Source organism: Xiphophorus maculatus, chromosome 23 (assembly GCF_002775205.1).
Source record: "Xiphophorus maculatus strain JP 163 A chromosome 23, X_maculatus-5.0-male, whole genome shotgun sequence".
Classification (NCBI taxonomy): Eukaryota; Metazoa; Chordata; class Actinopteri; order Cyprinodontiformes; family Poeciliidae; genus Xiphophorus; species Xiphophorus maculatus.
The window spans coordinates 17593530-17614913 of record NC_036465.1 but is presented as its reverse complement, the minus strand read 5'-3'; the positions used below and the strand labels follow the sequence as shown (position 1 = coordinate 17614913).

At 37.4% G+C, this 21384-nt stretch overlaps 2 protein-coding genes across 4 annotated transcripts; one reads left to right on the top strand and one right to left on the bottom strand.

The window, feature by feature from the left end:
* Window positions 1–6428: 6428 nt before the first annotated feature.
* LOC111607014 lies at window positions 6429–14120 on the bottom strand. Of its 3 annotated transcripts, none has more exons than XM_023328748.1 (12): window positions 14028–14120; window positions 13581–13633; window positions 13441–13483; window positions 12501–12704; window positions 12117–12246; window positions 10652–10921; window positions 10269–10556; window positions 10031–10173; window positions 9903–9947; window positions 9592–9708; window positions 8781–8969; window positions 6429–8684 (listed from the first exon to the last, which is right to left on the bottom strand). In XM_023328748.1, the coding sequence occupies exons 4-12, from the start codon at window positions 12507–12509 to the stop codon at window positions 8505–8507; spliced, it is 1371 nt and encodes a 456-aa protein (XP_023184516.1). In that variant the 5' UTR covers window positions 12510–12704; window positions 13441–13483; window positions 13581–13633; window positions 14028–14120; the 3' UTR covers window positions 6429–8504. The 3 variants fall into 3 exon arrangements, with proteins under 3 accessions (XP_023184516.1, XP_023184514.1, XP_023184515.1); XM_023328746.1 differs by having other exon boundaries at window positions 12556–12704; XM_023328747.1 differs by lacking the exon at window positions 14028–14120 and adding an exon at window positions 13984–14002 and having other exon boundaries at window positions 12556–12704.
* On the top strand, window positions 14053–21154 carry LOC102232169. Its single transcript, XM_005795296.3, has 12 exons — window positions 14053–14164; window positions 15096–15257; window positions 15634–15696; window positions 16942–16956; window positions 17043–17173; window positions 17611–17746; window positions 17987–18271; window positions 18430–18768; window positions 18850–19031; window positions 19915–20016; window positions 20107–20205; window positions 20277–21154. The coding sequence occupies exons 3-12, from the start codon at window positions 15645–15647 to the stop codon at window positions 20496–20498; spliced, it is 1563 nt and encodes a 520-aa protein (XP_005795353.1). The 5' UTR covers window positions 14053–14164; window positions 15096–15257; window positions 15634–15644; the 3' UTR covers window positions 20499–21154.
* Window positions 21155–21384: the final 230 nt, after the last annotated feature.

Genomic DNA, 21384 nt, shown 5'->3' with positions numbered 1-21384 from the left:
AACCTGATTGTGGCTTTAAATAATGCACTCCGGTCTGGAAATGTTGCAAAGACCTTTTAATCTTTGTTAATGCACTCATGACACGACTTAAACAAGGAGTGCAGCAAATAGGTACTGCTGTGTTCCAACACCACAGTTTGTTGAAAATATGTACAGAAATAAGGAACTACATTAAAGCAAAAAAAAAAAAAACTCAAACTATGTGTAGCTTCCACCAGAAGTCTACAACTTCCTTAAGGCTTTCCCTTTCTAAAGCTTAAAGTTTACCTTTTTAATCAAATCAAAGTTTTGACATGCTTTTTTATATATTGAATGCTTCGACCAAATGTCTTCAATCATTAAATACTGTGTATCATTGAGCTTAAAGATTAATAACCGGTAGTCGACACATCATTGTGATCTGTATGCAAAAGCTGAATGGCCTCCTTTAAGTGTACGGAGAAACAATCATTTAATGATCCTGATATATAAATCTCTACTCGGTCTAATGCCAGCATATTTATGCACTCTCCTACATAGAACTGTCAGTTCTCGTTCTCTACGCTCCAATAACATTATTCTTCTGCATGTCCCATACTTTCGAACTGAAAAAGGGAAGTAGGCATTCAGTGTGTTGGCCCCCACAGCGTGGAATCAGTTGCAGTCTGAACTTAAGATGTCGGAAATGATTTCACTGGACTTATTTCAAGCAGTTCTTAAAGCTAGGCAACAAGATTCTATGAAACAGTGTCATTGTTTTTATTGTTTTATACTTGTGCATATGTATTAATTGTTTTTATCTTGTAACCAGGTTGCTATGTATTGCAAATTTTTTGCCCAGGTATATACACATATGGATTTTTGCCAAGTTGGGACATCATGTTTAACTTCCTTGTAGTTGTGTTGCAATAAAGCTGAGGAATGTGGATCTCAGCTTTGTGAAATGAGGAAGTGCCACTGCTATGAAAACAGTCCCACAGCATGATGCTCCTACCTTCATGCTTATTTGTTGCTACAGTGTTCTTAGGTTTAAAAACCTCACCTTGAATAATTCAAATATTTTTCTTGCCACTGTGTTAAATTATCTTTTATCTCATCCATCCATCCATCCATTTTCTGTTCACCCTTTGTCCCTAATGGGGTCGGGAGGATTGCTGGTGCCTATCTCCAGCTACGTTCCGGGCGAGAGGCGGGGTTCACCCTGGACAGGTCGCCAGTCTGTCGCTGTCTTTTATCTCATCTCACCATTAAACCTTTCTACCAAACAGTTAAAGTTTATTATTGAAAGTCAAAATAGAATATGTACGTTTATGTCCAAGTTGACTGTTCGTGACCAGAACAAATAAAAAATGTGCGATTTCCATCAAAGCTTTCAAGCAAGAAATTTTTTTTACAATTTAAGATAATTTTAAAAGTGCCTAAAGTATCCAGACCAACAAGATCTCAGCAAGATAAGGAAAAATGTCTGAAAATCAAATCATTAATATACTTAAAGATTCTAATCACAAATAGTTACCATTTTGTATTTAGATAAGAAAGTGTTTAACACTGATTATAGAGGGAATGAATTCAGATGCAGACTTTGAAGAAACCAATCAGGCGCAGACGTCATTAGGCAAAGTTCATCTTGAGCGAAACTCTGCATGTTCTCTGAAATCCTCCAGAATTAAACTGAAAACTTGCATAAATTCTTATCAGCTAATTATGTTTTGATTTATTCATGGCAAAGGTTTTATTTACCTGTCCAAGTTGTTCTAGCTGGGCTAACAAAGGGAATGTAGGGCATCACACCCTCTTGTGGTTGACAGAAGGTACTGTATATGCTGAAGATGTGCAAACAAAAATGTCACGCTTGTAAATTAGACTGGTGATATTTTCTCTTATTAGATGACAGGCATTTGATACCACAATAGGCACAAATCTGACAGTGCAAAAGCAAATTTTGGACTTGATCGATGGATCACTGTAGCTTCCCATTGAGGAATGTTTTTCAATCCTTTGTACTGAAGATTGGTTATGATAGAAGATGTTGTTAAAGTCGACCAGGAACACTAAAAATGCCACCAGTGGATTATAAAATTGTCACAGATTATTATTTCTCCCTTTTAAAAGGGGAGAAACAATATTTTGTGTAGCAGGAGGCTCTTTCTGTCTTAGATTTATAGATATTTTAAGGTTAGGACCTGGGGAAGGTAAATTGCTCACAGATGTAGTTCAACTTAGGAGGTTCTGGTGCTGGAGTAGATCTCTAGATAGAAAAACCTGTGTGGATCTGTAAAGGCTTTGAGATGCTTAGTTACTGAAGCTACAAAATTCATCAAAACTCATGCCAGGGCTACGATCACAATGAATTGTTTTGGGAAGTCGTATACTGATCAATGATGTGTGCATATTTCATATATGGGGTATAAAAAATTTGCTTCTTGTGCTTTTTTCTAAAAGATTGTTTTAACTGTTGAGGCTGGCACTGAAGGGGTTAAATAAAACATAAATAAACGTGAATATGTGCTACGTATTGGGAGATCTGGATTTCAGACTTTTGTATAAAAAACTGGAATAAATATCTTTATAGACGCCCTATTTTGTGACGATACAGGTGACGCTTAAAATGAAAGGGACCCATAAGGGCTAATGTGAAGGATTTATCTCTTGTTTGTTCTTCATGCGGGCTGCACAGTGGCGCAGTTTCTGCATGGAGTTTGCCTGTGCTAGCGTGGGTTCTCTCCAGGTACTCCGGCTTCCTCCCACAGTCCAAAAACATGACTGGTCTGGTTGAGTGTGTAAGTGCATGGTTGTTTGTCCTGTCTGTCTCTGTGTTGCCCTGCGACAAACTGGTGACCTGTCCAGGGTGAACCCCGCCTCGCCCAGAACGTTAGCTGGAGATAGGCACCAACCCCACTAGCGACAAGGGTGTTAGAAAATGGATGGATGTTCTTCATGCTGGTTTAATAACTCACATCTTTTGACATGACTGCAATACAGTGCCAAGTAGTATGTTTGAATGTGTTGCAGCTTAGAAAAATCAGTAGTCTGTCGGAGAGTTTGTGCTGCCAGTTTACCACAGAACCCCTGTAAACTAAGTGGTTCATAAAAAGCTAAGTTTCTTGCCTTCTTTAAGGCTTTAAACGTCTGCCCTCAACTGTGACCTAGTTAGCTTGCGTGCCTGTCAGTTGTGGTATTGGTGGCATGACTAGAGAGGGCTGGGTGCTGTTCAGAACTGGGTTGGTGGAGGAGGAGGCCCATCTGTAGAGGCACAGTTTGTTACTTTAGTATTAGAGGCCATCATTGGTCGAGTTTAAAATGTTGGAGGCAGTCTGGTGGTTTCCATGGAGCAGAGCAACATGTAGGAGTGCCTGTAGTTACTGTAAAGAAAGGTAGTCACTTAAAGGAGGCTTTTTCATCCACAAAGCTAAAGAAGCTTTCGTAAGTATTTGATGTGCCGCTTTCTGACTAGTTTTGATTAGCAACAACTCATTTTATTAGGCAGTACTTGTTTGAACATAATTTCAGTCAAGTGCACATTGTTTTGTTAGAAAGTTTTAATATTGTTATTCCTATTAATGATAGGATGATCATGAATAAAGTACATAAAGTACAAGAGGGGGAAAATTTATATGTGAAGTTTATTTTCTTTATATTAACTATACAATAAGAAATCTTAATGCAAATATAGTACTTTATCTTTCTTGATAATAGGCTTCTACTTAATATTAAGCCAGTTTTAAATAGAAAATAAGTGAAATCTGGTCACTCCTACATGCATGTTTAGGAATTGTTGAAATCTCCAGCTATGACTAAGGAGAGGTGGCTAGAGTAGCCAAAGATTGTAGTAGAAGTAAAACGTAGTCATTCAATAAATTACTCAACAAAGAGTAGAATACTTTTTAGTATGTGCTAAAAGAACTGAGTAACAGATCACAAGATCTTATTTTATATTTAAAATAATAGTAGTGAAGGAAGAAGAAAGGTACTTCGTTTTTTAAAAAATAAATTAGGAGAATTTGATAAATAAATACAATCCAAGAAATGACAGTAGTGCAACACTAATGGATGCAAGATGCCGTTAAAATCTAAAGAACAACATGAAGAAAGTTGGGTACTTCGGTGCGTCTTGCAGAAATACCAGATGCAAGCCTGTAGCATATTGTGTACCATAAAAACAAAAGTTCTGCAACTCACCTTGAGAAACTTTCCACATTTCTTTTAAGTGACCCGGTCTTCAGCCATTTAGCCATTATTATTTTTAAACACAATCCTGTGGGAAGCTAAGTGTAGCGTCGCATTTGAGCTCCTGTCAAGGCAAGTAAACATGCAGTACCTTGCCGACCACTAGGGGGCGCCCGCTGACCACCAGTGGTCCGGAGACAGTTAGACATATGAGCCTGGTTTGACATATTTCTTTGTACTCTAGTATGAATGTACAGTTGAATGTACATTATCAAAGTGGATCAAAGTGAAATATGACAGGATCCTCACCTATTACTTCAACGGTAAACGTAGCCACAGTTGTACCATCTCTGTTCCTCTCTAAGTACTGACCACTGACCACTGTGGGTGATGTTATAGATGAAAAAATCACCCTGCTGTCCTTATTGGCTTCAGGATCATCTCGTCGCATTAGAGCTGGACTTTGGAATGAATTAAATGTCTTGAATAGATGGCGGTAGCAGATTCTTGTATGTGTTGCCATACTCCACCTCATTATAAAATACTTTATGTACTTTATAGCCTGAGAACATGAGACAGTAGGGCAGTGGGGTTATTTTAACTCTGATCATCACAGCCAGTCAAATGGCTTCCACATGCAGAGACTTGCAATCACATGTGAAAACGTCATCTTCCACATATGTTGGCCATGGGAGGCTCAGATGAAAGCAATGGTGGCAAAAGGTAGAACATGTTTTACATGTGATTACTTTTGATTCACATGTGAAATATTCTTTGGAAAATATTGCACAAGTGTAAGATTTTTCCATGTGATATAATTTACACCTGTGAAAAATATGATGGCAAATGTTCCACAGACTTTAAGAATCATATGATCAAATCTGTAATTTGGAATTTGTTTGCATTTCACATGTAATTCTAAGGTTTAACAAAGTAAAGCTCTAATTTTTAACGGGATCACAATAATTATCTCAATATTAAATACTGCAATCGCGGCAGACTGCTTTGACATTTTTAATCACATATTAATTTTCAAGTCTTCTGCATTCATATTGTGTATGTTAATATGTACAGCCACCATATAGTGCCATTCATCCTGATCCCCACAACTTGTTGTTTTTCGGTGGCTGAGACAATGGAGCTCATGGAGAGGGAAGGGTGATGAAGGAAAAGAAAGGTTTGGGAAAGTTTGTTTAATCACAGCTGTGTTGTCCTCATACATCTAAGTAGCAGAGTTCATCCTTCTGAAGATTTATCTTATTTTTTCTGAGTTTGGTTTCATTAAGTTAGATAAATATATGATAGATCATATATAAACTGAAACATTTCCAAATCTACATAGACGTACAATCTACAAATTGAACCGAAAGTTATGTATTCTTTCTTATAATAATTATTACATGTGGTGCTTTTACTTGGCTAAACATTTAAGGACAATAACAAACTGCTAAATGTAGGGACTATTCAAGTACGCCATAAAGTGTGCGTATGTAATATCGCAATGAATCAGTCCTAGATTGAAAGATCTTTTAGAAAATTGTGTATGTGTGTGCGTGTTTGTATTTCAGTCAGCAGAAGAAGACATTAGGACTATCGGGATTATATTTTCATAATGTTCTGGAGCCTATATAAACAAATAATTCAGCACTGGGGATGTTCGAACACTAACAAAAAATATGTAAAAAGGTAGTTTTGAAATTTCAGTGCAAGGTCAAACAATCTTAGGCTTCGATCCTCGTAATTTGAATCCTCGGCAATTTAACTTTTTTCTTTTTTCTTCAGCAGTTAATTTACTTTAACATTTTTCGATTCAAACCAAATGATCAAATTTACTTGAGAGCAGTTCATCTCACCAGCAGTTCACGTTCACTGGGAGTTGTTTCCCAGGTCAACATGTCAGATTAGTGAACAATTTTGAAGTTCAATAATTCAATGGAGTAATCGAGGAGGTCGTCCTTCGATCGGTGGGTTGCTGGTTCGATTCCCGCTCTCCTCGCCTCTGTCATTAGGCTATACACTTTACCTGTCTTGCCTGCTGGTGGTGTTCAGAGTGGCCCCAGTCAGACTCTGACAGCCTCACTTCAGACTGAACAGGGGCAGCTGTGGCTGCTATCCAGCTTGCCGCCATCTGAGTGTGCATGACTAAAATAAACTGTGAAGTCCGCTTTGAGGTCCTCCGGATTTGATGAAGCGCTATACAAGTACAAGCCAACAACGAGCAATTAGTTAGACAACTGTAGCTTAATTATGTGAGTTAAAATGGAATATAACTGTAAGTCTCCTTCAAGAGAGTAATCAGGGTTTTTTTTTTATTAATGTTCAATAACAAGTCATTTCATCTCATAATATCAAGTTTAAATTATAAATAGTTGTCAATTGGGCAACTTTTGTAACTTTCTTTCATAAGTTTCAATACTTGTTTTTTTTAAGGCAACAATTGCATCACTTAAGTTTTTCAGTTGAACCACTCATTAATTTTACAATAATTTTATAAGTAGATACATTTCTATATTCACACAAACTCTAAAATCCTTAATGGGGATTTTCACTTTATTGAAAGTGAAAATTAAGTCCTTTAATGTAGCAACAAGTTTCAAAGAACAATAATGTACAGACACAAATTACATACCAATGCTGTACAAAAAAACAGAGTATGGTAAAAAAAAAAAAAAAAAAAAAAAGAAACAGCATCAATTAATCCTAACATCAAAAAGGCTCAGAGAAAGTAGTGTTTGCAGCAAAAAACAAATAGAAAAACTGTAACAAGGGTAAAAAATCTACATCTACCCTTCTTTGGAGGCATTTCTGATATAATGATTTCTTTTAAATATACTTTGAGATACATTTACGGGTATATAGCTGTTAATATGGCAGTTTAAATATAATGTTTTTTTTACCTGAGAAAACACAATTTAAAAGTAAAAATTCAATGCAATGCCATTTTACTAATCAGTGCATATATATATATAAATATATATAAATAAATATATATAAATACCTAAACTATTTTATAGCTCATGCATCAATTATCTTAGTGATTTACAACCTTTTTTCTCTGAGAGTCCTGTTCTTGATGATACCCAGTGCTAGCAGACCTTTTCTAATCTAACGTAAAAAGCTCCACGTTTGACATTTTCTCTGATTGCATTTTTCCAGCACACAAACTGATTATGATGCTGCGTCTACTGGCTACCCTAATTGTAGTGAATCATTGTGTTCGCAGTGAATCGGATTTGCACTTGAAACAGTTCACAAATGATATGAAGTTAATTACATTTTTAAAAACTTCTTTGGACTTGGCCTGATGAGATCTCTACTAAAATAACGACATGTAAACAGAATCTGGCGTCAGTGCATGCTACAGGGGCGGACTGTCCATCGGGTGCACCAAAATATTTTCTGGTTGCCTTTTTTTCCTTTTACATTAAATTAATTCTCAATAGGGAACAAAAAATAACACCACCCTGGTTGTGTTTGTGTATGCAACCCACTTCAAAAACTCTAAATTGACTTATAGAGTCCCATCTCCTTTAACCCTAAAAAAGATGTCACAGGTATGGCAGTCATACCTGCAGACCCATGTTATTCTGCAAAATATGTTTTATGTCATGTAAAATAACGACGTGTAAGCAGAATCTGGTGCATTCTGTGGGTGACCTCAGAATGCACACCGTGCTGTGAGATTGCATGACATGCATTTTCTGACAAGAGAGAAATGGATGGTGCCGATATTTACCTACCCCATCCTGTTTAAGCGGATTATGTGATCTCACACATTCATCACGTAACAACATACAGAAAGAAAGCACAACACCTTGGTGGGTTCTTGATGCAGTCTTGGTGGCACCATCTGTTGCAGCTGTAACATGCAATCTTAAAACTGTAGAGGTTAGATGGTTGCACTACTAAATTTTGAAAAATGTTCCCATTGTTTGTTAGCTGCTGTCTTTCTCTGCTAAATTTTATTTAACTACTTGACACAATGTAGCTCCTTAACCCATCTTAAACTTTGTTAGCTCTATATATGAGGATTATTCCATATGACATCTTTCTAAAATGTATATGAAATATTTTTATTTGCTTCAATGTAAACTCCACTTCTAGTCTAGACCAATAATGGTTTGTCTTATTCTTGATTAAATTTAACTCAGTCTTGGTGGTGGGCTGCAATTGTACCAAATTCCTGGTGTGGATTATTGCCTTAGTCCGCCCCTGCCTATACCTGATTATGTGTGGTTTATGTCTTTTTATTCTAGGCAGTGTGGTCCCTGGATTTGTAGAAGGCCTCTGGAGAAACAAAGCATGAACGTCCAGTAAAGGCTGAAACAGTTCCATCAACACAGTGTTCAGAAGGGTGTTTACAAAAAGCTCAGCTTATCTGAGTTGTAGACATCACAGATCGGTACATCTGAACTGAGAGGGGGAGCTGAGGGAAAAGCCAATCCTTTTAGCTGAAATCTCGGCTCAGCATCAGGGGAGAACATGTCTGAGCTGAACGTAGGAGTTGCTGCAGATCCCTGAGACGCTGGAGGTCCAAACTGAAAACAGCAGTTTCATAGAAAAGATAAAGCAGGAAAACAATTAAATGTGAAATACCAAAAATTAACCTTAGATTTGCAACTGTGTATATGTACCTCAGAAAGGGGAGGATATAGACTAGGTTCAGGCTGTGGCGGGTTTGCACTGGCAGGTTGTGGAGGATAGACACTGGCAGGTTGTGGAGGATAGACACTGGCAGGTTGTGGAGGATAGACACTGGCAGGTTGTGGAGGATAGACACTGGCAGGTTGTGGAGGGTACACAGCGGTGTTAGGCTGCGAAGGCTGTAGAACAAAGAAAAGAATTAGTAAGTCACTACTGCAAAGATAAGGAAAATATGCAAAGATAAATAAATAAAATAAATATTTATAAACAGCAACAGGGATTTTTGTCCATTTTCAATTAATTAAATTAATTAGAGCAATGGTAATAATGTTGAACTACTGGAAATGGCACCGATTTTTTGGATGTTAATGAAAAAGAAGACAACGTAACCATTGTTAGAATAGAATAGAATAGAATTTATTGTCCCAAAATGGGGGAAGTACAATGCTTGCAACAAGTATGTTATGATATTTGAGAATTTGAGTCGCTTTAATATTTCAGAATTTTATGTGATGCTGCTGTAATTTATTGGCAATAATTTACAGTTATAATAATCAGTTAACTTCTACCATGTTTTACCTTAGCTCCTCTCTATAGCTCACATCAAGAAAGTTCATTCTCTTTAAATGAACTCAGCAATGGTTTTCTGAAAAGTTGCTGGATTATTGGTGGTTGCTCATTTAAAAAAAAAAAAATCATGTTTCAACTACAACTAGAGGTTGTTTTAAGTTTACAAACTGCAGCAGAAACCGAGATTTTAAACGTGGTAGATCATCAGAAGACCTTCAGTATCAAACCTACCGGTTGTTCAATGGAAACAGCTACAGTTCCTGTGTAGGCTGGAGGGTTTGCTGGATGAGGAGTGTAAATTGAGGATGTTTGAATTGGGTAACTTGGTCCTGTTGGCTGACTTGTACCCTGCAATTGAAAGGAGAATATTAAAATAAAACTAAGCATTTTATGTAAATTTACTGCCTCTGCTGTGTTTTCTATTTGTGTTACAGAGTTCTCCTTTATAGTGAAAGGAAGTGGGTGTTAGATTTTATGCATTTATGTTATTTACAAAAAATATCTTAAAATAAAGCTATTTAAGCAAAAAAAGAAATGCTTACATGATAATACACGGCAGGTGATGAAGCAGCTGAATCAGACTTGTCCTTTTTAGGGAAATTTTATAAGAGTTATAATCATGAAGTAAAACACCTGATTTTAGAGTCAATTTAGATAAATAAATACATACATGATAAGTAACAGCAGATGTTGCTGTATCTGCAGATTTGTTCTTTTTACAGCAACATTTCCTTTTGCAACAGAAACAGCAACACAGCCCCAAAACGACAGCAACGACAGCAACAACAACATATGTGACCTGGGGATGCGAGACTGTAGGAACACAGAGATGTGAAGGTAGACATTTGTTTGAATGATCACTGATTTCTTTTTTTCAATAAGAAAAATGTAAATGTGTTATGCCTCACCACGGTCATCGACGGACACATGGGCAGAAAACGCCAGGTTGCCTTGTGGGTCTCTGAACTCATAAGTACCAGAATCCATAGCTTTTACAGATTTTATTTTAATGCCATTACTTTGAATGCTAATTCTCCCAGAGAACCTGTTAACATCCCAGACCAAATTGCCATTTTCTATTATTGTTACGTGTTTGGTTTCTACATCTTTAAACGTCACGGTCCAGGGTCTTCTAGTCCATGGAGTCATAATAAGAAGATCCTCGTTCCCTTTTGAATCATAGTAACGAGTTTTCTCTGTTTGACAGATTAAGAGTGAAGAGTAGTATGTAATTTGTGCAAGTAAGATGGAAAAATCTTTCAGAATTCTGCAACAAAGCTTCTAGTTTTACCTTTTACAGTGAGAAGTATCCTTGAACGAAGAGTGCCTTCTTTTTTTCTGAAGTTGTAGTAGCCGTTGTCTGCCTGAGTGACACCAGAGATTGTCCAGAAATAGTTCTTGACGACTCCTTTTCTTTGCTCACTCTGAGGATTGGTTGAATTCCACAGAACTAATGTCTCATCTTCATTGTGAGGTGAAGTATATTCCACATAGTGAATCAGGACAGGTAACCGATAAGACCATTCATCCATGTAATCCTTGATGATCTCTTCAGCACAATCTGAAAATAAAAATTAATAAGTTCAACCAAACATACAAAAAATATTTCTAGAATACGTTGAGCTTTTTAAAAGGTTCTTCTGTTTGAAAATCTCAATCAGGGAATTGATTTTAAATGATCTTGTTTAAAAACATTAGGTGACAGATGATGGTTTCAAACTTGTGGTACAGAAAGACCACCGAAACCTCTAATGCGTGAAGGAAAAAATTTATAACTGGCACAAGACTGTGTGCAAAAACTAGTCAGACATAATGAGAATCAAAAAAGAACTAATTCAATGCAAAACTGCAAATGGATTCGAGTACATGTCCATTTCCGGTTAAAACCCAACAGTAACATGCATCACAACTGATTCACTATAAACAGACAACATTATACAAGCACCTCCTTCACACCTGAAATGACATTCTGTCCTAAATAATCAGATCTCATGACTGGATAGTTTTTTACTGGTTAGGTATGTTCTACAGTAGGGGCAGCTATTAATTTTCACTCTTGTAATATACAGATTTCTATAATCCAATCAGTATAAATTAGACATCTCTGAGTTACTTTTTAAACTACTGCTATTCAGCAAGCCAAATCAGGTCTATAATATGCATTTAAGACTCACCAAGACCATTCAAAATGTAGTGACTAGCATGTTAAAACATTTAAGGAAAAAAAAACACAGGATCTTGTATGACTTAAAACAATACAGCTTCACACACAGATAAAAGTGTAAGTGCCTAAATGGGCAACAGTCAACTCAGATTTAGGTTTTATTGCAACTGAAAGCTAATCATAAACAGGAGAATAACATGATGAGGTTTGTGTGGTAGCAGTTTCCATTGACTGTTGATAAACTTCTAGATGAAATGTAATTAAAAACTAAATTAATGAGCCCTGCCACGAAATGACCTGAGAGGTTAAATTACATCAAATAAAACTTTGAGATTTCAAAAAGTCCATTAAGTCTAATACACTGAACTAATGGGATCAGGCTACCACCAATGTAGAGCTTGCAAAAGGATAGCAGACACCAGGTAATTCCTCACATACAGAGGGGCAGAAAGTTTTTGAAATGATTCTTGGTGATCAAAGCAACTAACCAGCTTTTGTTTTTATCTAGTTTATATCAAAGAACACAGCAGAATAATAAAATCATATGTCGAGTCATCATTTGACAATGTAAAGAATAGTATGAGGTTCTCACCTTTTATTTTCAATTGCAACTCATCAATAATTGTACTGCCATTTGTCAGTGCATAAACTCCTTCATCCTTTTTGGTTAACAATGTAAGGCTGGTGGTAAACTTGCCAACTTTCAGCCGTGGGTCCTTTGCCTGAAAGACAGAAAACACAAACAGGTTTATTTGGGAGAGAGAACACAAACAGCTACACTGCCATTCAAAGTATTCAGAGCCCCTAAATCTTTCCCATCTTGTCATGCTACAACCAGAAGTTTTCCCATTTGCCCTCATTCCTTCATTGTAAAATAGCTCAGGCTCAGTCAGTCTACACAATCGAGCAGCAATGGTTTTGATCTTTTAATACACCTAAAGACACTGTGAGTGTTGAGTTCACTTGACAACCTCACCATCTGCATGCACAATTATTCCCAGCCTACACCAGAACAGCAACAGGTGGTTCACCTTCCCATTTTCCATCAGTATTTTCCTCTTGCCTCCATTGCTTGGAGTAAAATACAGCGGCCCTTGTTGAATATTTCGTTGAATGTGCTCGGGAAATGCAAGGTCCTGGCCATAACAAACTTCTTTCTTATCTAAAGTAGCGGAGGGACCTGATGAAGGAAAAAAAAGTGAACAGAAAGAGGAAATTATGAGTCTCGTGGTAAAAAAATAAGGTTGATAAAACAAAAAACAAAGACAATTATGAGAATTATTTCAAGAATGTTTGATACATTTTTCTGAAGACACTGTAAACTAAAACACATTAAAGATTTTTTATTTATTTATCATAACAATGGTTATATACAACCTTCCTGACACACCCACTAGGGACACTGCAGTAAAGACATTTTTGCTGAGTCATCAGTGGATTATTTTTTTTTAATCTCAAAATATTCTTAAAAATTTAATTAAAAATGACACTTCATAATATCTTTACTAATGTCTTTACTAATTATAAATTCCCCTATTGCAGTCGAGTATGATGTTATTTTGATTATTTTGTTTCTGCAGAAGTACTAATGAGAAGTACGCTGGCTTATAGCTTTTGAAAAAAGCCACTGAAGCATATGTTCACAAAAATATGTAGCACACAGTTTATCCAAGTTATTTCTGTAACTTGGAAGATACACCTATAACTGTCTTATTTTCTACCACTAGATGGCGCACAGGCAGGTAGCAGGACACAATGTCCTGATCTAAATACTTTTTAAAACTTTAAATGGATGATTGTCAGAATTATTATTAACTGTTCAAAGCCCTTTGCATAAATAACTCTTGAACGGTGAACTAAGTTTATCTTAAATAAAACTATATAACAATGTAGTTTGATGAGTAAGTTTTTCTCACCCCAGAGCGCACAGAAGACTGTAACCAACAGTATCAACATGTCCTGGAGAGAAATAGGGAAAAACGAGATTTAGAATGTACTAAACTAGCTTACATTCCCCAAGGCAAGTTTTGTAACACAATAAATAAGTCTTAACAACCATTTTGTGCGGTCTTTTCAGATGGCCAGATCTTCAGAAGGAGTCCAAAACACCTAGCGAGACAGACAAACGAAAACATCGAAGAACATGTCACTCTAACACATATCCCTCCGCCAAAACGCATCCGTGTCTAGTCCCAATTTTGAGCTTCATTTCATAGAAGAAGAACAATCCATTTATAATTAGCGCACAATCGAATAGTATTCATGTTAGGGTCAACATAATAAGCAATGTAAAACATGAAAATAAAGAAGCTCCCCTTTTCGGGTAAACATAATGCCTAAGGTTGGTTATTTTAGCCAACCTTCATATGGCGGCAGATTTTTAAGTGAATATCAAACTAAAATGGAAACAGTCCAACTTAAAAAAAATAAAAATAAAAAAAAAAACGTCAGATGCCCACTTTTAGATGCGACTACGCCCCGCGGAAGTATTTACATCGCTTACTTTCATCAACCTGCGCTGAGACAGAGACGGAGACGGAGAGGGCTCCACAGCGCCACGCCGCGCAGCTCCGGGGATCATCTGGCGCAGAGAGAGAGCGCACAGCTCGGCCGCCAGCAGCGCAGCGAGCCGCGGGGCTGGTGAGGGCGGAGGGATGATGTGATGCGGCGGCCCTCGAGGACAGACTTTTGGGCACCCCTGGCTTACATGGTTAAGAAACGTGATATTGTTACGAATATCTTTAAAACCGTATTTATTTTTAATTAATCTGCGAAATAAAACCCACCGTTTAGGGCTCACATGGTAAAGAAACGTGATAATGTTACGAATATCTTTAAAAGGTCATATTTCAGTCCGTTTTCTCATTAATATGCGAGGGTTTAGAGCGATGCGCGCTCCCGCGACACGGCATGCAATTCTCGACAGGCATGCGTTTCTCGGCATAACACCTGTTTTGAAAGAGGGCAAAGTAATGTAAATATGAACCAGTACAAATGAACAAAAATTGGTGCAAACTAAAATTATTCCAAATCTACGATCACCTACAGGGGGTTATTATGTATGAATCTCTTTCCATTAATTGTCAAGAAAGAATGTGGGGCAATATTTATGGCAGAATAACTCGGCTATTTCACCATCACAAAATCAGATACCTGTCTGGGAATATAAAAATATGTTTTGATGCAGGGCGGTGATCGTGTAATTTTCTGAAAATAGATAAAAAGTTGCATTAATTGATTTTTTTTTCTAGATTAGATTAGATTGATTTATTATTGACTTTTATCGGATTTATTTATATATATTTGTTGGCTGTCCACTTTTACTAAATTTATACATGTTTATTATCCAATACAGATACAGGTGGTTTTTGTTTTGTAAATTATTTTAAATATTCTCTTGCAGGTGCTTCATTTTGCACAGTGCTCTGACTTTATATTTTCTGTAAAATTCCCTCGCACCTCGAATTCAAACCGTGTAAATTAAGTTCGACGTGTGCAGCGCGTTGAACGCATACACCTTTTACGCTGGCGGTGACGCATGAAACGGGATCACGTGGTGCTTTTTGTGTAGCAGCGCTGCTGAGAATCAACACTGAACGGCGGTGTCGATCGCCATCAGGGGAGGGTGGTCAGTGCGCATGCGCTTTCTGCAGACGAGGCTATATCATCCTCTTATCCTCATCCATATTAACGCTGGAATATTTCTGCGTGGGTGTTTACATCCAGGCTGCAGGTGAGCCTCTGAGACAGAGAGATCATTTGTTGACCGTCAGTAATCGGCGTGTTGCTTCGCTGTGAGTGATGTTTGAATGAGGGGGGAAGGGGACATGTTTGACACCTGAGTGCCCGCGTCTCCCAACAGATGATGGAGCCTAATGAGTGACAGATGCTCTGTGAATTTTTGTTTGTTTGTTTGTTTAACGGGGGAGATTGTCTGCGCAGATAAATTCACAGAGCTCGTTAGTCAGTCCCCTCCTCAGGCAGCTTGTTGATTGATGAAGGCATGCGGTGTTCAGACTGGTCACTTGTTTTCAGAGCGGAGAGTGCATGGGCATGAATGACAATTATGTTTACCAACGGAACAACCTGCCTTTTGCTGTGTTTTACAGGACGGACAAAAATGCACCCTTGCGTCTTCTCGATCCTGCTATTTGCCCTTCCTCTTTCTTCAGGTAACATTGCGTTTTCGTTGTGGTTATACTCATTTGAAGACCAGTTTTCAATTTGACCTTTTAAAATAAAAATAAAGAATAATTGTTGTTCATTTACTATGTCAGTGTAGGTTGTTTTTATTTTAACCGATTTAAATTTGTATTGAAATGCAGGGCTGGCTCAAGCTGAATGGGGCCCAAATCAGAACCTGATTTAAAGCCTCCACAAATCCACCCTGTGTAAATAAAAAGAATAGATATTTTATTGTTAGATCATTTTGCTTAGTGGGTGAACACATGACAAACAAACAAAACAAAAAATGATTATGACAGTCTCCACAATGCACTTAACCACGGACAATGTAGAAACAGCATCAACAACAACATCCTCTGCAGTCAGGCCTTCCCTCCATACTACTTAATCATGCTACAATAATATATTTCTTTATTGTCAGGATGAGTCTGAAATTTGTCCTGTATCAATTCACAAACACAAATAAGCCTTAATGATTAACGTTACATGCTTATTTTCAGGATTGACTGATGTACAAAAGCATTTCGCAACTTAACTATATTAAACTGTGGAACTCTGTATATTTAATAGTGTGTATTAATGATTCAGACTGTAGTCAGGATTAGAAGGGATGTTTTTGGCTAATCTCACCATAATGCTGCATATTGTGCATTTAGGATATTGTGTTTTAGAACTAACTAAGTAGCCAACTAACAATTATTCTTCAAAGTGACTTTATCTTCCCAGTCAGTGTGCATTATTAATAAAATAGTCACTGTAGATGGTGGTATTTTAGTAAATGAAAAAGAGATAGATAGATAGATAGATAGATAGATAGATAGATAGATAGATAGATAGATAGATAGATAGATAGATAGGAAATTGTCATATGAAAGAGACTTTATCTCTGAATAGTTATATAAAACAAACGAAATGACAACTTATTGTTCTACACACAGAGTCATTTTTATTATGTTTGTAAGTTTAGTCCAAAAACTTTAAGTTGCAGTTTAACAAAGTTAAACTGTGAATTTTTAATGAAATGTTTTAATAAATGTATTTAACCTAATCTAAAAGATGATTTTGGTCTTTTCCAAAACCAGATCTTAGAAAATAAAGACTGTCTAAGAATTGCTTCTGGCCTCAAGGCCAAATTATGCCTATAAATATCATCCCTAACTTATGTCTTTTGTATGACGTCTTCACTTTGTGCTTGATAACATAACTAATAGTGTTAATAATACTCCCTACAGGTTGGGATTTATTAGGTAAGTGAGTATTTTTGTTGCTGAAAATTGTCACCTACTGAATCCATTCTCATTCTTATAGTTTTTTTGTTTTTGCTCTTTCACAGGTGAAAGGGAGAAAGTTCAGACTGTGTGTGTTGGGAAGGAGTTTCGACTGCCGGTGGACTCCACGTCCAGAATTGTGACGTTTACACCAGACTCTGAGGGGCCGAGACAAGTCCTGCTTGAAAAAACCACAGTGAGTGGAAGTGTGTCACTGCTTGTCCCTGTGCTTAAGATACAAGCAGGTTAAAGTACAGCCAAAAAGTAGATTGCTTTTTCTCCATATCAGAGCTGTGCTTTACTCATACTTGTTGCTATATTCTGCCGGTCTATCTTACATGGTTAATAATCCTCCACAGTTCTTCTCCTTACTACAGAGATTTTGTAATTTCTAAACAAACAGAGGTACTCCATTCCCAAACAGTAAAGCCAGTTAACAAATTAAGTGTAATGAACTCTTCAATTTATCCAACAATCAAAGTTAATATAGTCTATTATTTGTATGAATTATTTAAATAAATTACATATGAATTATTCAGATGACGTGCATCTTGTTTATTTACTTTTGCTTCTGAGAGATGTAGAGGAGCAGAGGGTTTTGACCAGGACTGTTTGTTCTCTCTTTATCTTCAGGTGAAGGATCCACGTTTTGAGTGGACCAGAGATAAGACGTTAGTCCTGAAAGAAGTGACTCTCAGAGATCAGGGACTTTATGCCAATAAACTGTCTGTTGGCTTCACCTATGAGACCGTTCATCTGATTGTTTCAGGTGCGACAACTCTTAGCCTCGGGCTAAATTAATTCATATATATTTCATCTGATACAAGACTCATTAATTATCAGTCACTAGTTCTTTGGATTGATATATTTAAATGTTGGATTGATTTGGTGTGATATACTTATCAGGTCTATTTGTATTCCTTTATTTTAGTAAAACAGATGGGTTTTTCTGCGACATTGAGCTACAGTTCTCCATTAAGCTGACTTGCTTTCTACCTTATGTCTTCAGAATGCATTAAGCCGTACCGCAGGAACTATGGGGAGACCTTTGAGCACAGCATCCCTGAAAACGGCTCTGTGTTGGAGTTCTCCCCTCGTGGTGCGCCGCCTGAGGCCAGGCCCATCGTGTTGTGGAACCGAACAAACCCTGAAACGTTGAACGCGGGACGGGGACGACTGCTGCGTGGGGGTAAGGTCTGGGTGGCAGAGAGAGTGACGCAAGCAGATCAAGGCAACTACACCATAAAAGACGATGACGGGAACATGCTGTCTCGCAGCACCCTCTCTGTTCGCGGTGAGAGGAAACCAAACATGATTTGTTTTTGTTGTTTTTCTTGTTTTTTTGTGTGTGGTAATAATCATGCTTTGTCTTTGTTCTTCCATCCTAACCCTAATATTCTCCCATCTATTTATTTGTCATCCATTCTCCTTTTACTTTGCATACCTTTCCAGGGTACTCCTTCAACATTACACGTTTCACCAAGGAGTCTCTAAACCTACCCTTGTTTCTCCCTGTCCATCATGCTCATCTCATTTTTACCCCAAGTCGAATTCCAGATGAATCCTCTCTGGGTCCCTTCGACCCCAAACCTCCTCGCGGCCCCATCCAGCTGCTTCGTGAGGGCCAGATAATGGACCACGACCTGCGTTACAGAGGTATCATCTCTCTCATCCGGAACGGATCAGTACACGATGTCATTATCACCAGACTTACGCCAAAGAATGATGGGCTGTATGAAATCAGAGATGGGGACGGAAACATTGTGTCCTCCACCTACTTGCATATCATCGGTGAGCATTGTGTGTTTCCCCCATTTAGATATTTGAATTTAAGCTTTTCTCCTAATTTTCCTATTTCTGTGATGCTTCCAGAAAAAAGGGCCACTTGGCGAGCTCTCTTCAAGTCCATCAGTGTCCCTTCTGGCATGTTTGTGTCTCTGGCTGGTTTCATCTTGTTCATGAAACGCTACCCAAACTGCAGCGTCTCACAGATCATTACCGGCATCAGGACAAACCGCACACCTCCAGCTAATCCGCCAAGAGTTAACATCCAGGTAGGAGATTCAGACCCAACACTAAAATCTGCTTATTATCACTGTGACCGCACTGACGCACCACCCCCACATCATTATGGAACATACATGTTCTCGATTTGTGGTGTAAGGATATATTTAGTGATGTACTTTTAAAATAGCATATGGTTTATTTAGCTTTTCAGATAATCTCAAATGTTGGTATTATTGTACTATGAAGTCATGCCAACATTTTGCGCTCATCCTTGACATTCTCTGCATTAGATGCCTCAGCAACCTATTTTAGCATTTAGCTTGGGGAATTGTTTACTGCTTTGAACCTCTCCACAGAATTATCAATGACTTGTGTGCTGTGTTCCTTTTCCCTCATAAATTTGAGGCCTTCACAGAACAGCTGGCTTTTTTCTGACATTAAATTATACACAGGATGGCTGCATTTAATAGTTAACTACTGAAGCTGAATGATTGTACTGGATTTTATTTGCAGGTATCTGAGTAAAGTGGTTTGAATTCAAACGCATGCCACACATTTCCAATTTCTAGCCATCCTTTTTTTCCTTCCTTTCTTCCTTCCTTCCTTCTTTATTTTCTTTCTTTCCTTCATTTGCTCACTCACTCACTTCTCAAGTATTTACTACTTGATTATCAGTGAGACTTAAATATCATATTAATCATAGAGAGAATCAAAAATGCTGTTTTCAAATTTGCTCTTGCAATAAAGCTGTAAAACAACCAACACAGCTAATTAAAAAGTGGAATGAACTGAGGATCTGGACAAATTTTTTGAAATTGCTACAAAGTGAAATCAGATCTAAACTAAAACTGAAAAGAGAAGAGAAGCAGTTCTTTTGTCTGGTCAATTTAAATGTCATGAGTTCATACTTGTCTGTGTTTCTTATTGCAGGAGTACAGTCAGCCCCTTCCACAACCCCCATCCTACTATAGTCACTGCGAACAGCCTCCAACACCAAGGAAATGGACCCCTAGGCCCAGTCCGGTTCATGCTGTAAGGCAAATAATATTATTGAAACTGTTGAATCTGAATGAATATTGAGATTAAACATTTAATCTGAACATTAAATGTTTGTACTTACAGGGTTATACTCCTGTTGGGTCAGGGAGTCCGAGAGCAGACAACCAGGATGTACAAAGACAAACACCTGGAAGCTCACCCCATCATAATTTGACCACTGAGGTAAGGATGAGCTTTAGTTGTGTCTTCTACATGATATTATTTTTTAAAAACATGTCTTTATTCTTCCCTAGTTGGATAAATCCAACGAGGAAGACGAGAAAATTTCCTTTTCTATGCCTGGGGGCTCAGACTGCCTCCACTCATCTGAGGACTGCGTCCAGTTCCAGATCAAGAAAGACGGAGACGAGCAAAGAAGGAGCAAATCAAAAGATTTCTTTTCCATGTTGCCGCTAGACGAGGACAGCTCAGAATCCTGCAGTGTTTACACCTCGAAGAAATTGGACTTTTTATAAAACGGGGACCAAGACCAGGAGTTAAAGATGCAAAGTAAAGATGAAATTCCATTAATTGATTCTAAGAAGACATCATGGCACTATTTGCACAGTTTTAATTCTTTGGTTTGTACTGATTTCTGAACCATGAGGGAAGTGTTGAGTTTCCTGTCTCACTTTGCACTGGTTAATGGTGCTCTTAAAATATCCTACTGTTATCTACCTCTAAATCCTCAGGACAGATATGATCTGCACTGTATTTACTGAGTGTTTGTGTTCTCTCATCTCCAGGGCTATAATATCAAAAGTGTAACTCTAAAGTTGCAAGAGAGAATTCATATCACTTCACATCAATATAGTATGAACTGAAGTGCTTGCCCATCATACTGACTCTTTCCCTATTGTTGCTACAGTAATCGTCATTATAGATATCCCGTATGTCCTGCAGTTTATGTATGTTTGCAGGTGTAGTGGTTTTACCTTTGAGAAAACTGTAGTGTAGACATATGGCATGTATCTCCAAATATTGTAACAGCAAATCAAGCAGTTAATCTTTGAACCTTGTGTACTGGAAAAAATAACTAAGTCTTTAAGAAATCCTTTATCTAATAAAGTCTTATCTCTAAAATAAAATGTATCTTTAACAAACATATCTAAAGATATTCAGTTATTTTTGTGCATGTGTATTTCAATAAATTCTTTAATGGAATGGTAAATGTATTGCTATAATTTATTTTACTAGGAATCTATGATGAAAAGTGATGTATTAGGGTTAGGGTGTTTATTTCTGCACATTATGGTGACTATGGTCTACAACTAATGAAAATCTAAAAATGTATGGCCTACACAATCCTGGGAAGCACTTTTGACTTCTCTTTTAAACCACACCTTAAACCTTAACGTCCAG